The sequence below is a fragment of the Mytilus edulis genome, chromosome 9 (genome assembly GCF_963676685.1).
Source record: "Mytilus edulis chromosome 9, xbMytEdul2.2, whole genome shotgun sequence".
Taxonomy (NCBI): domain Eukaryota; kingdom Metazoa; phylum Mollusca; class Bivalvia; order Mytilida; family Mytilidae; genus Mytilus; species Mytilus edulis.
The window spans coordinates 56,769,139-56,789,301 of record NC_092352.1 but is presented as its reverse complement, the minus strand read 5'-3'; the positions used below and the strand labels follow the sequence as shown (position 1 = coordinate 56,789,301).

Here is a 20,163-nt window from a genome sequence, read left to right as displayed (position 1 = left end):
CCAACTTAGTAATATCGTATCTTATGGAGAGATCAATTCTACTTTGCGCAAAATCCCACTGATTCCAACAAAAAAGATTTGAAAGACATTTTGAAAATGCTTTATTTCTTTATTGACAATATATTTCTTACTATCGACATTCCCATGAGAACCAACTGTGTCTGTGTCACTTTTCTTGCCGATCTATTCTTCTATTTTCATGAGGCTGAATTCATACAAGAAAAGAAGCTAACAGTAAGTTTTAACTTTACTTTTCGCCATAATGTATTCTCTAACTTAATTAATTCAACATTTGATGATTTATCAAACGCATCTATCCTATCAAACATAAGATAAAAGATACAACAGATAGATGTAAATCTGCCTCATATCTTGACTAACATCTAGAAATTGACAATGAGGTTCGGTTGATAACAAAACAAAAGCGACAAAAAAATGAATTTATCTTCTCAAATGTGAACTTTCCTTTTATATGTAGCAACATATCAGCAGCGCCTGCATACGGAGTATATATCTCCCAATTGATACGATATTCAAGGGCTTGTATTTCCTCTCATGATTTCCTTGGCAGACGGATGCTACTCTCAGGAAAGCTATTGAACAAAGAAATCTAAGTGGCGAAGTTGAAATCATTCCTTCGTAAATTTTACGGACGCCATCACGAGTTGGTTGACCATTATGGAATATCCGTTTCACAGATAAAAAGGATATGTTCATCATGCCGTGTCAATAATCCCGTCCCCTTCTCCCAAATGTGACCTACCAAATTAGTTTTGTTATAACATGAGTAACATGACGGTGCTACATGTGGAGCAGGACATGCTTACCCTTCCGGAGTCACAGAGATCACTCCCAGTTTTAATGGGATTCGTGCTCTTTAGTCTTTTATTCATGTTGCGTTTTATTTGCAATTGTTTGTCTTTCGGTCTTGTGAGTTTGAATGCAACTTCTGTATCATTTCCCTCTCTTTTGTTATGATTAGGCCGTACGGGCTTTGCTCATTGTCGAAGGCCGTATGGTTACATTAGTTGTTAATTTCTGTTTCATTTGATATCTTGTAAAGAGTTGTCTCATTAGAAATAAAACAACATTTTCTTATTTTTATAGATAGGACAAGTATTATTTTAAATTAATATTTAAAACACCGAAGACTCTTGAATGAGATATTTACCATATAGATCTGTATACTAGTTACTCATATTGAGCTTCGTCTGATTTGGTTGAATTCAATCTGCTTATGTTTTACAAACAAACACAATAAGTGAACAAAAAATAAATAAAATGATTAAATTTAGACATATACCTTTTACTTTTAAATATATGAATATTATAAAAGCCCCCTGTGTCAAATACAAAAAAAGGAGAAAAGTATGACCATTAAAATTAGGACATTGGTTGTTATAAGGAAACTAAGAAATCTACTGGATACAGAAAGCATAGGTAATAATCATGCCAGCACTAGACTATAATTGAAGCAGTAGATACACATAGAAAATCCAAAACACTGGAAACTATCTTTTTACCACTAGGCTACGAATGTAGCAGTAATTACAAATTCAACTGAAACTAAAATAATAAGAGGACAGTTAGATGTTATCCAACAACAACAAAAAAGGAATAAAAGGGAACTGGTAGCCATTAGAGAAAGATTTGAAATACAGATTGATAAATTGAAGACAGGCCAAAAGAATATAAGAAAAAGCATAGATAATATGAAGAAAGAAAAGCAGAGGTGGAAAATATTGATAGAAGTGAACATTCCAAATTGGAAAATAAAATGCAGAAATTCAAAACTCAGTATTTTCTACTTAAAAATGAACTTGAAAAGCACACAGATAAATTGAAATCTGATAATCGAAAGATGGGAAGCTCTTCATGAATCAATACAAAAAAATATGAAGTATCCATGCTGATTTTAAGTCTAGAACCCCAAAACACAGTTGTTGATAAAAATCATTTAATCTAACAATGCTGAAAGAGAATTTGTGGATGGATGTCCATGAAGGAAACAGTCATGTCTTCTTGCACGAAGTTTGATTCTATTCCAACATTTATTCCTGGACAGATTACTTCATGCAACATAGGTTCATTAGAAAATGTTTCTATAAACGGTGAAATCAAAATTATCAAACAATTTGAGACAGAAATGTCTGTTTTTTAATGGCAGCCTGTTCTGAAAACACATTGTGCATGTGATGTAAATACCAACAATTAAACATTCAGTCATGTAATGTATAACTGTTCCTGAATGAAATGACATTATACAAAGAAGAAACAGAATATTTTAGTCACATGATGGGATTTTGCACCTCCTGTTTTATTTATTTTAACCCGAGTGATTTTTTTGGGTGTACTTTGGGATTACGTGGACATGGTTAGATCTGCGCATGATAGAACACATTGGCTTCCATAAAGCCTAATTGTGATTTGACAAAATTTTATCAGAATCTATATCATAGTATGCCAATATGCACCTCTCATTTTGTTTTTAGATCAAAGTGATTTTTGGGATTTCCCTTTAAGTTAGCAAATTATAGACTTTGCCAGGGTTGGGGACCATGTTTATGAGACTTTGAAAATATGTAGTAAAAAAAAACCACAGATACAACTCTTCACAACAAATTCACATATAGATTAAAGAATATTTCGGACCAATCATACCAATATTTCGGACCTAATTTCTATTTCAAAAAACAACGGCAGACATTATCTGTTAACAAAACTCTATTCATTACCGGTTAATAAGTTAAATGAAATTTTGGAGGATTGCAACACAACTTCATATAGCAGTCCTAAGTATGAGATTATTCAAATTATTATGGCATATTGTTATTCTAAACTATTTCCCAAAATTGATCGCCCTGAAGATCATAAAAAACATTTTATTAAAATAAAGTATGTCAATAAAGGTTTTGATTTTGTAAATATTGCCGGTATATTTAACGACCATTCTGTTAAAGAACAAATTCCTGGATATTTTGACAATACTGAGCTACCTCTTATTTGTTATATTTACAAGAAATCTACCCGGAATTTGTGTTTAATTATAGTCAACTGTGTAGAGATGTTAATATCAGTGAAAATACACCTACTTCATGTAATTGTAGTACCTCCGAATATATTTATGGACCCATTTCCCATGTTATAACAGGAGATCTTAACATCGTTCAAGACCGAGAGTTAAAATCATTCCTCAGTAAAAGACCTAAATATCGTCCCCCGTCAATTATTAATTGGAATGAGTGTCGTAATATCATCCACGACTCACTCCATACTTACTGTATGAAATGGATAAAACGGGAAAAAGCTGACAAAAAATCTTTGGACACTTTTTTTAATTTAGTAATGAAGATAGTTGATATACGTATTCAACATTTTAAAGAACATTTTACTATTAACAATAACCACAAAAAACCTATTTCTCGTATCAAACATAAACTAAAAGAACTAGCCAAGAAATTTGTTTTTGTCCCGGCCGATAAAGCTGCTAATAATATTATTATTGTTTGACGTAAATTTTACATTGAGGTTCTGAAAAAAGAAATCACCAATTCACCAACATTCCAACTGACTCCATTTTCAGAAAACGATATCTGTAACAAACATAAACTTTTAGCTACCGCTTTACAAGCAGAGCCAAATACAATGAAAGTCCCAACTATGTACTGGCTTCCGAAGCTACACAAAACACCTTACAAATATAGATTTATTTCGTCTTCAAGCCATTGTTCCACTACTAAATTGTCTATTCTTCTTACCAGCACACTTGGTACAATTAAAAACCTAATAATAAATTGTTCAAATAAGGCCTTCGAAAATAGTGGAATTAATTACTTTTGGAGTGTCAAGAACTCGTTGGAAGTACTTCATAAATTGCATGCTTATATTGGTGATTTTAAATCTGTTCAAAGTTTTGATTTTTCTACCCTGTATATCACATTGCCTCACATTCTCATTAAGAAAAAAATCACACACCTAATTAAATGGGCATTTAAAAAGTCAGAATGTGAATATATATGTTCAAACTCTTTTAGGTCATTTTTTAGTAGCAATAAACAAAAAACTTTGTCAATTGGACATGCTTTGATACTATATATGCCCTTGAATTTTTACTAGATAACATATTTGTTCGCTTTGGGGATTCGTATATCGTCAGATTATCGGAATTCCAATGGGGACTAACTGTGCATCACTTATTGCGGACCTGTTTTTGTATTGCTATGAGTTGCAATTTATGACAAAAATAAGCAAAGACCCATCGAAACAACATCTGATAAACAAATTTAATAATACTTTTAGATATTTGGATGATATTTTGGCTCTCAATAATGACGACTTCAGTATGTATATTAAAGAAATTTATCCTGTTGAACTTACTTTAAATAAAACTAATACTAACAATGACCACTGCCCTTTCCTCGATCTTGATATATATATATCACTAACGGAAAGCTGAATACTAAAATTTATGATAAAAGAGATGATTTTTCATTTCCTATCGTTAATTATCCATTTTTAGATGGTGACGTTCCCTTGTCACCATCTTACGGTATTTATATATCTCAACTTGTACGATTCGCTCGTGTATGTAACAATGTTTTAGATTTTAACGAGAGAAATTTATGTATTACTGAAAAATTATTACACCAGGGTTTTCGATATCACAAACTAGTCAAAACATTTACTAAATTTTATCATCGGTATAAGGACATCATTCGTAAATATAGCTCAACATGCAGACTTCTTATACGTTCAGGTATTTCACATCCAATTTTTTATGGAAATATTCTTTATAAAGCACAAAGGTGTCAGTATTCACCTCAAAAACTAACAAACCTTTGAATAGACTTATTAAGAAGGGATATAGTTACGATACTGGTGTCAGGTCATTAAAAATTGCATATTTTGGCGTTAATATTGATTCACTTATAGGGTTTTTGCATGGGAACTAAACACATTTATTCAAAAACCAGTTGTTGGCATGACACGGGTTATGTTCTTCTCATATATGTTATGATGGTATGATACTAAACCCCTAACGGGAAGGATTGTGCCTGATGTTCATATGATGAAATCATAATCTTTCAATCAGTTTAATTGAAGTCTGGAGCTGGCATGTCAGTTAACTGCTAGTAGTCTGTTGTTATTTATGTATTATTGTCATTTTGTTTATTTTCTTTGGTTACATCTTCTGACATCAGACTCGGACTTCTCTTGAACTGAATGTTAATGTGCGTATTGTTATGCGTTTACTTTTCTACATTGGCTAGAGTTATAGGGGGAGGGTTGAGATCTCACAAACATGTTTAACCCCGCCGCATTTTTGCGCCTGTCCCAAGTCAGGAGCCTCTGGCCTTTGTTAGCCTTGTATTATTTTAATTTTAGTTTCATGTGTACAATTTGGAAACTAGTATGGCGTTCATTATCACTGAACTAGAATATATTTGTTTAGGGGCCAGTTGAAGGACGCCTCCGAGTGCGGGAATTTCTCGCTACATTGAAGACCTGTTGGTGACCTTCTGCTGTTGTTTTTTTCTATGGTCGGATTGTTGTCTCTTTGGCACATTCCCCATTTCCATTCTCAATTTTATTAACTGTGCATTGTCACAAAACATAAAACAAGACTTAATTTGTAAAATGCGAGACAAGCATTTATATCCTGTTTTTAGCTGAGTATAAATGTATGGCTGTTCTTGTAAAACTAAAACTATAACAACAGTTTCATATGAACAATTTTGTGTAAAAACAATCAAGTTTGAATTTGGAGGGGATGACGTAAAAATTTTGTATTTGGCGTCATTGATACAAACTCGACGTAAATACTGTATCATCGGCACAAAGCAGCCAATATGCAGTAAATAAACGCAACAATAGTATATAGCGGTGTTCAAAAGTCAATTATCGATGGAGAGAAAACAAATCCGGCTTACAAACTAAAACCGATGGAAACACATCAGCTATACGAGGAATACAAAGAAAGAACCGGTACACCGAAGTACAACAAACACAAACTCCAAAATAAGTTTAGTTTAAACATATTTTAGTTGCTGAATTAAAGCAAAATGGATTAGGCACAAGTAAATCATACGTATGAAGTCTTCTCCATAATAGAATATAAAGTTACAGTTACAATAATAGTATAATATAATGGACATGCATATAAAGCAAACAGTTTATAGAATATAAAACTAGCTTTCATAGGTAAAAAAGAAGAGAGAAAGTAAAAAGAGAAAAAGAAAGTTTGAAAAATCGTATAATTCTGTGACGATGACTTGTGTATTGATGACGACGATGACGTTCCGTGCCAGTAATAATAACGCTCTATCAAGGCATAAGAAATCGGTTTGACATTTTTATGAAATTTTGAACATGTTTGAAAATTTTCATGGAGGACGTGGTTTCAATAGACTGTAAGTATTCCAATGGGAACCAATTGTGCCCCTCTTCATGTTTATGTATAATTATGAGGCTGAATTCATACAGGAACTTCTTAGGAAGAAAGATAAGAAGTTAGCAATATCCTTTAACTTTTCTTTCCGCAACACAAATGATATTCTCACACTAAATAATTCAGCATTTTGTGACCATGTTTAACGAATTTATCCCATCAAACTAGAGATAAAGGATACTACAGATACAGTTACGTCTGCCTCATATCCTGACATCAAGAAATTGACAACGAGGGTCGATTGAAAACAAAACTTTACGACAAAGAGATGATTTCAGATTTCCAATTGTGAGAACTTTCCATTTCCATGTAGCAATATTCCAGCAGCGCCTGCATACGGAGTATATATCTCACAAGGGATGCGATATCCCCGGGCTTGTATTTCCTATCAAAATTTCCTTGATATAGGGTTGCTGCTCACAAGGAAGTTATTAAACTAAGAATTCTAAATGGTGAAGTTGAACTCATACCTTCGTTAATTTTACGGACGCCATCACGAGTTGATTGACCGTTATGGAATAACCGTTCACAGATGGTATCGGATATGTTCCTTATGTCGTTACTACGATCCCTTTCACTTTTCACGAATGTGACCTACCGAATTAGACTATTTACCAGATTTGTAATAACATAAGCAACACGACGGGTGCCACATGTGGAGCAGGATCTGCTTACCCTTCCGGAGCACATAATATCACCCCTAGTTTTTCTTGTGTACTATTATTTGTCTTTTTTTTCTTTTTCTTTTTTTGTTGGTCTATTTTAGCCATGGCGTTGTCAGTTTAGTTTCCATCTATGAGTTTGACTTTCCATTTGGTATCTTTCGCCCCTCCATGTGTCATTTACCTCTTTTAGACAAAATGATAATTACAATAAATAGAGTGAAATATAATCATTCACTAGTATGCCCTTTGTTTTCTCGCTGGATGACATTTTATTGTCATGGTATTCTTAAATTAAAGTATAGATTCGTCTGTATTGCTTCAGTATAGTCTAGTGGTGGCATAGTCATTTCTTCAATGCTTTATGTTGTGGTTACTATTTACATCTACTGCGTCTAGAGTTGGAATGATCATGCCCTGTGGTTTACGTATCCAGTAGATTTCTTATTATCCGGATAGCAATCAATATCCTAATTTCAATCACTATTTTTCTCAACTATTATTTGTATTTGGCACTAGTGGCCATTCTTATACATGTAATTTTATATTTAAGAGTTAAAGGTATATGTCTGGATCCATTCATTCTAGCTATTGTCTTCACTGATGTTTTTTTCTTCTTTTTTTCCTTTTCTTTTTTTTTGTAAAATATAAGAAGATTGAATTCAATGAAATCAGACGAAGCATTTTTGTTATATCTATATGGTATATATGTTATGATTCAAAAGAAATTTAATTGTCAATAGTTATCACATTGTCCGTGAGTGTCTTTGGTGATTATGAATGTTAATCTAAAATAGACGTAATATTATTTATAAAATGATGAAAGTTTTATCTTCTTTATCTATAAGAAGATCTGCAAAGGTACAGTTTAAAATTTACAACACATTGTCCAAATATTCATATAGTAAGCAATATTTAAAAGATATTTAATTGCAAGGCAATTACAACAAAGTCAACCACTGTCTTTGAAATAGTATCAAAAGAATCTGACTTCCCTCACATGAACTGAAATGTTTTAACTCACAAAAGATCCACTGCATATATTTGGGCGTTATCACTGCTGCCTTCAGATGTAAAACACCCTATGTAAGTTTGTCCAGATCCAGTCGTACAAAAAGAGTAAGGATGAATTATTCCAACCCTATTTGTGTCACACCATGACATTAAATTTCCAGCATTGTTTAGAAAAAACAAAATGCCATTGTCAAAGTTTGATAGAATAATATTGTCAGATGGAGTAGTGAATACATTCGCAGGTTTGAATGTGTCTGAAGTAGAGTCTGATTCAGATTCTGAGTCTGAAGTCGATTCTGATTCTGATTCAGATTCTGAGTCCGATTTTGATTCTAAGTCTGAGTCACTCATTTCCCTTGAGTCTGTTTCTAACAAACCACTGAAGGTATTTAGAACATCACCATCTTCACTCAGTATAACCAGTCTACCGCCCCAATCTTTTGATAACGTGTCCACAACAAAGATATTACCATTGTTTGATCTGGTAATATTGAGAATGTATGTAAATAAAGGTCTGCCTTGTCTGTCATATTCATAAGTTGTTTCGTGTTTTCCACTTCTATCCATTACTATAACAACCCGTCTTCCTACAGCTGGAATGCTTATTTCACCACCATAAGCACCAACAGCAACTTTTCCATCTGGATTTACATGAATAGCAGATATCTCTAAATCCGCTACCTCGTACTTAGAATCAGTAATTTCTCCTGTTTGGTTACTGATCTGTTTAACGATAGACGATTCTTTTGCAACCAAAAGGAGATCTTTAGATTGTGTGCATGCCATGCCTAATATTTCAATGTCTTTTTGATCAATTATCTTTAAACTACTCTCTTCTATTCTCACTTTTTGTACAACTGCTTGGTTAGTTATCCACAACACGTCTTCAGAACATGATGCCATTGAAGCAACATCAGAAATTTCAGTGTCAAAATGTTTAATACTTTTGATTTCACCCTTACTATGAATACTTTCTAATGAACCTATGTTAATAGCTGTTATTTGTCCTGATAGAAAAGTTGGAATTGTATCGAACACCGTGCAAGACATGACTGTTTCCTCTATGTCATGAACTGACCCCAAACCATCCCAAAAGACGCTTTCGGCATTATCTGATTGGATGATATCATCGACTTTTGAATTTTCGGATTTCATGCACCGAATCAGCAGTGTCAGTTCACTTTCTTCTTTTTTGAGAGATTGATGAAGACATCTCCATCTTTTCGATATTTCAGATTTTAATTTATCTATGTGCTTATCAACATCTTTCTTCAATTCAGATCTCTGAAACTCCATTTTCTTTGTGGTATGTTTATATTTAAACTGTTCAGCTTTATCTATATACTTCAATTTTGCTTTTCTTTTCTTCAATTCCTCTATTTCCGTACTAATTTTCTTTTGTTTAGTCCTAAATTTACTAATACTGGTATCATATCCCTCTCCGATGGGTACCAAACCATGCCCATTTTGGGTCTCAGTTATGCATAGCGGACATACTAAACAGTCACATGTTTTGCAAAACATCACACATGATTGCGTTGTATGGTTTCTGCAACTCAAATTGGAAAAATCTATTTCTTCATAATGGAACCTCAATTCCTGAATTGAAATGACTTTATGATCCTTGGTAAATTTCACATGAATTTTCTCTTTACACTTATCACACAGGAGCATGTCACAGTCAATGCACTTCCATTTTATTTTGGTTTCCTCCTCACATAGACCCCATGAAACTGGAATCTGTTCCCCTCCGCAGGCCATACTGAATTCGTTTAACTTCAGAAATGTCTGCCGGAATCACTTCCTTATTATGTTAAATCTAGACTTATGTAGTTCATATATACATTTCAATAGGTATTCATGATATTATTGACTTATTGAAAATTTAAGTTCTTTAAACGTCTACAATTTCTTACACATTTATTGAATATAGATGAAATACATTGATTGTATATGTGTACGTAGATCAATTTAAAGCATATTACATTGTATATTAACTTTTACATAAATCATATCAATAAGTGCACTAAACCGTAATCATCTATTTGCCAAACATAATAGAATATTGTTACATCTTTAAAATGGGCACTAAAATGAAATACCCAATATGAGGAAGATTTTGTATGAACTATTTTGCAACAGAAAATATTTTTTTTTCAAGATTTGTTTTCAAATATACCAAATTAAAGTTCACCAAATTATATTTAATTGGATCAAATCGTGAATATATTTGGTGAAATCTCGGAATTATACAATTGGTTTGAACATATCATAAATATTATCCATTTTTTAGTAGTCAACACATTAATGATAACGCAACACAAAAAACATAAAATACCAAAACATTTGACGGACAAACATACGATCTTCAACAATAGAAAGTTGTACATACAGTATGGCAAGCGCTAATGGTTTATTTGTTTCTATTGCTCACCCAATTTTGTCAATAGAACGAAACTTTAAACAACTGTTGTCCTACAAGTGAGTAGTTTAACTAGCTATAAAACCAGGTTCAACCCACCTTCAATTGATTTGTTAAGTTTTCAACTTTATTTACAGACCGGTATGAATCGAATCCTTACCAATAGCGAATTTAAAGCTTGATGCGCTAAACTTCAGTGTCAGTCGTTGTAAGAATCATGCAATTAAGAAGAATATCAAACAGTTCGTGTCTATGTATGGTGGCGTTTATTTTTTGTTGCACTTCAGTGTTCCTGTTGTTTTCCTTTTATAGTTTAGAATCCGGATTTGTTATCTCTAAATCGATTTATGACTTTTGAACATTGGTGTACTACTGTTGCCTTAATTCATTCAAAGCATGCAAGAAAAGGGAAAAAAAACGCTGACCTAACCATCTTATTTGGAAGTTACACTCTTCCTTAGTCGGAAATGATAGTTATTTCATTTCTGCGTGTCTGGTAATTCGAGAAATCTATATAACTTTTGGTTAGCATTGTTGCAAAATTGATAATTTCTTATGCATTTCAATCAAATTATATCTTGTAATTATAAAACATGCAGAACAGGAAAAGGAAACAACTGTTATATTCGTGGACCATTTTACATTCTTAACTTAAATAAATATAAACTTGAGTGTATTTTTGTTTGTTATGTTTTCACCATGGCATTGTCTGATTCTTAGGCAGATTAGAAATTAAACATATGCACCAATTGGTGCTCCTATACGTGAACACTTTTGATAATGGCAATGGCTACGATTACCCACAAAAAGTAACAATAAGAAACTGTTTTCCGAAATGGAGTTCCGGACTGGGAACCAATTTAAATGTAGGCAACAGTAATACATTGTTTGATGTAATGCTCCTTTAAGGTAGTTTATTATAGTGTTTCGGTCCATGCAACTCGAAATATTGGTACACCACCATATTGATTATGATTTGAACTTCTTCAAAATATATACACCATTAGAGTTTTTATATAATGTTTAGGGTTCAATAAACAAAAGTGATTGTATGAGTGGAGCATGGTGTCCTGTTGGCACTTAATCTTGTTTAAAAAATGCATAGAGAATATTTTTTTTATAGCTAATAATTTTATACTCAAAACTGGTCAGTAATACATGGTTGCAAAATTTTATCAATTTTTCCATTGATTAAAAGATAATCATATCACAGACACAGCAGCAAATATATGTTACTGATTAAAATTTAAATATTCCCAAAACTGTTTAAAAAGTCAATTAGAATGAGTCAGTTGTGTTGTATATCTGGGAAAAGTAAAATCACAAGAATACTGAACTCCGAGGAAAATCTAAAACGGAAAGTCCCCAAACAAATGACAAAATCAAAAGCTCAAACACATCAAACGAATGGATAACAACTGTCATATTCCTGACTTGGTGCAGACATTTCTGATGTAGAAAATGGTGGGTTTAAAAACCTGGTTTTATAGCTAGCTAAACCTCTCTGTATGACAGTCTCATAAAATACCATTATATTGACAACGATGTGTGAACTAACAAACAGACATAATAGGTAAAAATGTCAAAAATAGGGTTACAACAGTGTTATAATCTTAATCCCTATAAAAAAAAATATGGAACAAAACAGCACAAAAAAGGCATACAGGCAAAACACATCAGCAAATGTTGTATGTTTACACCGTTTTGGCTGCTCGATCCCAATTATTGACACTTTAACCCATTGTTAGTATGTCTGTGTGGGTTGCTCACAAAATATTGTCAATACAACGAAGTTGTAAACAACTGTTGTCATTCAAGTGAGTGGTTTAGCTAGCTAATAAACAAGATAACCCCATTATTGTCTTGTCTTCGGAAAGAGTCCATATTAAGTCAGGAATATATTTCAATAGCTACCTTGATTGACAGAGTTTGATTATGTTTGTTTTTATGGACTTCTCCTTTACAAATTTGCCTTGAAGTTCGGTGTTTTTGTTACTCTTTCCTAGGTTACAAGATTTTACGGTTTCCCAGGACATTGATAAGATTATGTCTTTTGCAGGCTGTAAAAATTTCCCAGTGTTGTCTGTCTTGATGTCAAAGTTATCATTATTTAACATTTATGGAGTGTTTATTCTCATAAAGATTGACTGCACTTATGATTACCGTACTAAAGGGTTTTTTTTCTCTTGAAATATATCATATATTTATCAAAATTGTTATGCATTCCATTTTAATTATTTGTCATATAAATGCTCATCTATCTTTACCTTTTCTTGTTATGCTCTGTGTCTCTCTGTTTATATATGCCTTTGCAATTGAAATTTATAGTGTGTCTTTTGATGTTGTAATGCTATCATGCTCTTCAACTTTGTACTTTTATTTGGCCTTTTTAACTTTTTTGGATTCGAGTGATTTGTCTTTTGTAGACGAAACCCGCGTCTGGTGTATATACTAAATTTAGTCATGGTATCTATGATGAGTTTATTTACACTACTGTCTTTTGATTTTGTACTGTTACACTTCTGTTTCAGGTTAGGTTGATGCTTGGTGCCTGTTAAAACTTTTTAATCTGCTGCATATTTATGCACCTGTCTCAAGTCATAAGCCTGTTGTCGTTTGTTGGTGTGGTTTTTCTCATCAAAGTGAGAGGGTTAGTGCTATAAAACCAGGTTTAATCCACCATTTTCTACATTTGAAAATGTCTGTACCAAGTCAGGAATATGACAGTTATTGTCCATTCATTTTTGATGCGTTTTGTTATTTGATTTTGCCATGTGATTATGGACTTTCCGAATTGATTTTTCTCTAAGTTCAGTATTTTTGTGATCTTACTTTTTAACATCTCTGGATTTTTATATAGATTGAACCATTGTTGATCCTGTTTGTATTGTTTTACATTAGTATTTTGGGGGTCCTTTATAGCTTGCTATTCGATACGAGTCAACTGTCCATTTCTCATTGGGACCCATACCACATTTTTTTTATTAATATTAAACTTACATAAAAACATTCAAATGATTGCCAATGAGATTTACTTCCTTGAAGATGTAAACAATTAAAGACTATTATATGGCCTTTGACAAAAAATCAAAACCCAATGAATAGTAAGCTGTAAAAGGCTACAGGATGAAATAGTTTGTAACCATTCAAAAGAGAAACCTAGTAGAAAGAACATTTGAATGTTTGAAGTAAAATACAACCACGCAGGGAAAAGGACTCCTCCAAAGCATGTGCATTCATTTTGTTCATATTTATCAAAGTACAAATCAAAACACATTTCATTAAAAGACAAAAACTTCAGAAAATGTTTTAATTTGTTTGTAAATAGACATACCAAATAAATATTAATTGGTAAAACTTTCTGAAATCACATTTACTCTCTATAATAATATCCATTACATATATATGTGTATAAAAAGTATACTGTTTTTATACTACAACATGAATTTCCATGTTATAAAAATATTTCAAATCCACTAACATACAACACAGACATACCAAACAATGAAGGAATAGCTAGCACAAGTCGTGAGAAATAAAAAATTCTACCCCCCTTCCCATTATTTAGATAAACTTTTAAAAAATTAAAATGTATTACATGTAAAAGCAAAAGTTAAAAGATTGAGTTACCTAACACAAAGCAAAAAACTTAAAAAAAAACAAGTGACTACCATAAATCTATTATTTATATATATATCTATATAAAGAGCACAAATGTTAAAACAAAGATTTCAAAATATTAAAATAAAAAAGATACACATAAAACTATGGTTTCTGAAAAGGCCATCATGGGCAACCAGACAAAAACTGGGTAATATCATAAGAAAAGTACAACACATGTACAATATATATGATATGTATTTATGACTGAAAACTTTTGATTTAAATTTAAGGTTTCTTTTTATATTGACTTTAATATAGGTTGTCAGTAACATCCACCTTTTATTAACTAGAACTTGTTTAAGAAATTATTAGAAGTAGAAAAACATGTTATTGATTTGGGTTATCTTCCCTTCGACCAGTATATCATGACATTTTATTACCTTTAAAAAATATTTTTTTACTTAATTGATCATAAATAAATGTATAATGGGACATAATTAAAAAACATTTTTTACTTTTAAACATGTTATAATATTAAATTTTGTTGCAGTGTTATAAAATGCTTCAAATCAGCATTCATTTTTTGTAACACTATCTGTACAGGTATTCCATAAAAGGTTTACACTAAAAAGCTTTTAAAAAATAAAAAAAATTACAAACACATTCAGATATGTGTGTTAATTACATACAATTTAAAACAAGTTCTACAGACGTATTATGTTAAATCCTCTATTTGCCACTTAAGTTTGAGTTTGCAAAAACATGTTCTATTGAAGTGAATATTCATACTTTTAACCAAAGAGAAAATTTGACATATTAAACTTATATTAGATAGAGTAAACACAAATTTTGCCCTGATTAAAAAAGGGAGTTGGAATTTCTATCTTCACAGAGATAGAAAAAAATCATATAACTCAGTTAAAGTAAATACTTTTCAACTTCTGTATAATCCAATATTAACTAATCTATATGGAATTTTAGATTTTTTTATTCAAGATTTCATGCTCATTCTATACAAAAACTACAAATAAGAATTAAAAAAAAATAACCCGAATTAGATAGGAAATTGCATTGTTTCTGGAAGCGTAAACTGACTAGACGTTCTTATTCATTATAACCTACTTATAAATTTATTTATAGATGAAGCCCAAGAGTTTTTTTAGCAAGTTATTAAAGAGGAAAAAATATATACATGTATATATATCATATGGAGAGTGCACTATTCTATTTTGAGAATTAACTATAACGTCTTAATTTCCACTTATTTATTCATTTAGACACTTGTACTCTTATTAATATGGTCTTTAACTGGTAGCTTTTATGATAATTTTAACAAGATACTCAGGAATTTATAATAAATATTAACTATAAAAAAAACTCATATCCAATCCCAAATTTAGCACTTTCATAACCCATAAACTGTAGATATTAATTTTACTTTATAATGTTCTCTCATACTCTTTACGTTAATAATCTTCTGTTTATTATTTTCCAAAAATATACATACAAATTAATACATAAATAATTTCTATGAATTTAATCAGCACTATATTTTCAAATAAAATTATTTCTTCAACATAATATTCCAAGAAGTTAAAAAAAATCATAATTTATATATAATACAAAATATATTTAGAAGAAAGAATAAAAACATCTGATAGCCAACAACATCTTAACTAACAACAAAAAATCTAGAATAAAATCATTTTTTTATATCTGTTGCACTGACTACCAACATGAATTGTGGATTCATTATTATGCATGGGGTACCAAATTTTGTGGATTTTGTTGGTATAGGTTAACAACAAATTAAATCTTTAATAAAATACAAATTTTCTATCGGCTTATATGCAGACTTTGGCCAAACCATGAAATCAAATTTTCCCTTATAATTTAATATACTATTAATCCACAAAAAATGAATCTACACTATATCGTTGTACATGTTCAACTCCTTTGTCAAATAATGCAAATAGTTCATGATGGTTTTTGAACGTAAGTTTTTCTTTATTATAGTATTGTATTTAAGAAATTTTTGGATGCACTCAATATGAGTGTTGAACATTCAAATAGGAACGAAAATGCAAGATTAACTATTACAATTTCTATAAAATCTGCATGCAAAATAATTTTCATAACTTAACCCTTCACATAAGTTATATTAACATTGTATAGTTATCATAACACCGTAATTGCAAAAGAATTTCTATATCATGTACATGGGACACCCCAACTGCCTTCTTTATTGTGAGTAAAAACAAAAGGACAAAAATATCTTTAAGCTGCTCATTGTTTATTTTTATCTGGAAGTTGTCAGTAATTTCAATTTCTATTTAAGGTAGCTCTGTAAAGGGAGATAATTTCACCACCATATCAAGAAGATTTTACTATGTGTCTATAGGTCAGTGAAACAGTATAAAAATGATTTTAAGTCTAAAAAAAATACTTAACGCACTCATAAATAATTTATAATTTACAATAGAATTTATGTACAGCAAATTTCATTTACAAATTTGATTCTTTTTACAATTAATAAGAATTAAAGCACAAAATCACAGATTATCAGCATTAATAGAAAGAGAAGAAAAAAATATAATCAAATTACATGAGAATCCCTGAGCTAAATGCTACATAATAAAAATGGTTAAAAATATGTGAATATAAAATTGAAAAGTTTGTAAATTTACTGAAATAAAATACTTTTAAAATGAATGATAATTTTTTAAAACCAACCACATGTGGTTAATTTTCAAGGTGTACTAATTGCTATTTTTATGAATTTAAAAAAAGGAAATATCATCCAGGTTAAAAAAAAACAAAAAACATTTGAAATTGATGAAATTCATAATATCATGACAAATTTAAAAAAAATGTTATGACTATGAGACAATATGACTGAATGTGAATTGCATTTATAAAAATGTTAAAAAGTTTTCAAAAAAAAAAATAGAGTTAAAAGGGATAGACCTAAAACAAATATCATGCACTGTTTGTTCAATCTTATAATTTTCTGTATAATTAAAAAATCAATCCTTATAGCACATTTCATTTTAAACATCAATTTTCCTTACAGCTAGTTTCCTAATGCATGTAAAGCAAAACTTTGGTTGGCTTGCTTGCTTTGTTTGTAAAATTGTTTGTACAAGATTTGTAAATAAGATTGACATCTTTAAACAATATATATATAGGCATAGTTTAACCTGTAGTTATAATATTTGAATTTAATTGGGTGTTATCCTAATGATTGTACATTATAAAAACAAAGCAAGCAAGCTAACTAAAGTCTTGCTCTACATGCTTTAGGAAATTAGCTGTAACAATTCTGTTTCTCAAAACAAAGTATATAAAAATAACAAAAACTATAACAAACAAAAAAAGCCCTATAATCTAACAAAAGATAACTTTGAAAAAATCCCAATAAGATTTATATTTACTAAATAAATCAACTCAACTTAATGAATATACATATCATTTCTGATAAAATCAAAAGTTTACAATTTTGATACTAAACCTGTCTAGCCCATCATATGTTTAAATACCAATGAGTGTCCAGACACAACTTCATTTTGTGTGGTCTCTCATTTCATGTCAAACTTTTGCATTTAAGATGAAAAAAGTGATAAAATAATCAAGAGAACTGTATAAAAAAAAAAAAAAAAAATATCCAGTAAATCCCCCCCTCCCTCCATTATTTCTTGAAGACAAAGGTCCTTGTTAATAAATTATCAATAATATTATAAAGTGAATGCAAGCAATTATACATCAGCTGCGATTGTCATTTATACAACAAAAAATTATGGATGAAAATAGCCCTGAATCTTTAACAGAATGAGATCATATTTTATATCCAACGTTGATACGGACCAGTAACCATTGGTTGAGGTTTTACCCAATGAGTGACCACGGACTCAGTTGTCATGGTTTCCGACCTAGCTGTTGTCGTGTCCCACATATATTTGTATTGAGCTGCACTTGTTTTCATAATATCAAACTTCTCCTCTTCCTCCTTTTTAGATTTTTTCTTCTTTCCAGGACCTTTCATAACCTTTTCTAGTACCGAGTCTGGTATTTTTTCACCGGTTCCATTCATTAAATCTTGAAGTCTTTTTTGTCGCACTCGTTCACATTTTTTTTGATACATGAACATACCGTGATGTTTGTAATTCATATTTTTATGCTGATAAAAAACCAGGCTAATTCTAGTCGGAGAATGACGATTCGGTTGTTTGAGTCCTGTCGTTGCATGCAGTTCATGTTTAGCAACCTCAAATAGAACAGAACCATGACCTAATGCTATTGCAACACCCCCCACATTTTGATCCCTAAATGCATTTTCGTTATACTCAATTTCACATTTTAAAATATTTTGGTCAATATCAGCATCAACATTTACAGAATTCGTCTGCATTGGATTAAATGGATTCTGGACAGATTCTGATATGCAATTTTTCGTGTAGTCGTTCAGACCTGTTCTTTGGCCATTTTGAACATTATTATTCATTGATGAATCAACAAGATGATAAGGTTGAGAATTCTGAGGTAGAATTTGTGATGAAAAATTGTTACTAAATTCGTTTGTTCTCATGCTTACAGCCTCTGATAAAAGATGAAGAGGTGACTCAAAGGCTGCATTTTGTTTCAACTCGTAATTTCTACTACTTGAATCAGAATTTTGGAATGAATTGTCTTTCCCAGAGTACGGATTGATAAATGGCTGTTGTTTATTTGAAAGATCTACAGGCAGAATACTATGCTGCCCATCAACATCTGAGGTATTTTGTTCACTAGCACCATTTTTATATCCTGATGCATTCTGAATTTCATTCACAATACCAGTAAAATTGGTACACATTTTTTCAGTATCTCCATTGGCAATTGGACCTGAAAGTCCATGAGCATTTATTTGATTTTTAACACTTTGTTCATCCTGATAATTTTTATTTTCAAATGAATTGCATTGTGGGAGTTGAAATTGATGAGATGGATTATGAAACGTGTTGTCTGCTGCCTTTTCTTGAGATTTTGAAATGGAAGATGTCTGAATATTTTTTATATCATGATGGTTTTCCTGATTATGTGAATTCAAATATGGTGATTGAATCTGAGGAGATATTCCATTCAAATCTAAAGATGGCTGCCTATTTTCAGAAGTTTGATTTAAATCTTTAGATTTTTTAATAAGGCTCTGTGCCTTCATGTTCATGGAAGCCATAAAATCAGCAGGTGGAAATGATCCATATGAATAAAAATAATTCCAAAATGAATCGTAAGTATCAGCAAATCCTGGTTGTGAAGCATTGTTCATTAATTCCTCATAACTGGTTTTTGAGCTTAAGCTTTTGCTAGTTTTTTTTGTCTTTGGTGGTGAAGTCTTTTGAGGTGTTCCTGAATTTGACCCATGTTTTTCACCATTATAGTATAAATCTGATGAGATATTGGAATCCTGAGTAGATTCTACCACTTTTCTTTTTGGCGTGGCAGGAGAAGAATTGTTCTTATTAACACTTCCCTTTTTACGACCCGGACTGCCTTTCTTCCCTTCCTTTTTCTTTTTCCGTGAAGGTGTAAGTGGAGTGTTTCTTATCCTAGCCTCCATTTGATAATAATTTAGAATTTCTAGCGCGCCGGTTTTGACTTTCTCATACTGTGCATCAGCACTTCCATTTTCATCAGACATATCCATAACATATAATGGTAAAACATGGAGTTGTTCATCCTCTGCTTTGTCAAGTCCTCTATGTTTTGTTAAAGTCACTACCTGTTTAAAAATATAAATATGAAAATATAAAAAAAAAAAAAAAATCATAACTTATTTACTAACAGGACTGAAGCACATTTTTATATCTTTTATGTTTTCTCTTTACAGTTATTTTACATTTGGCATGCTTGTGGCTTTTATAGCTTACTATATGGGATTCATGTTTTGCTCATTCTGAAAACTGTACAGTAGCCTGTTATTGTTTTTACATCTATTTAGGTACTTCATTTAGGTCTGGTGGATAGTTAAATATCTT

At 31.2% G+C, this 20,163-nt stretch overlaps 2 protein-coding genes across 3 annotated transcripts in view; both read right to left on the bottom strand.

Annotated features, from left to right (window-relative positions):
• Positions 1–8,024: 8,024 nt before the first annotated feature.
• On the bottom strand, positions 8,025–10,023 carry LOC139490371 (uncharacterized). The gene has a single exon (XM_071277182.1). It carries the CDS (start codon positions 9,883–9,885, stop codon positions 8,131–8,133), a length of 1,755 nt encoding a protein of 584 aa, XP_071133283.1. The 5' UTR covers positions 9,886–10,023; the 3' UTR covers positions 8,025–8,130.
• Positions 10,024–13,842: 3,819 nt separating this feature from the next.
• LOC139488615 (uncharacterized) overlaps positions 13,843–20,163 on the bottom strand; it is a 37,338-nt gene continuing 31,017 nt past the window's right edge. For both annotated transcript variants that reach the window (XM_071274341.1, XM_071274342.1), the window contains one exon: positions 13,843–19,907. In XM_071274341.1, the coding sequence (XP_071130442.1) occupies positions 17,991–19,907 (1,917 nt within the window). In that variant the 3' untranslated portion in view covers positions 13,843–17,990. The remainder of the gene's footprint in view (positions 19,908–20,163) is intronic.

What these genes read in the sequence shown, in the direction of transcription:
- LOC139490371 (XM_071277182.1), bottom strand. Translation starts at nt 9,885, where the DNA reads ATGGCCTGCGGAGGGGAACAGATTCCAGTTTCATGGGGTCTATGTGAG.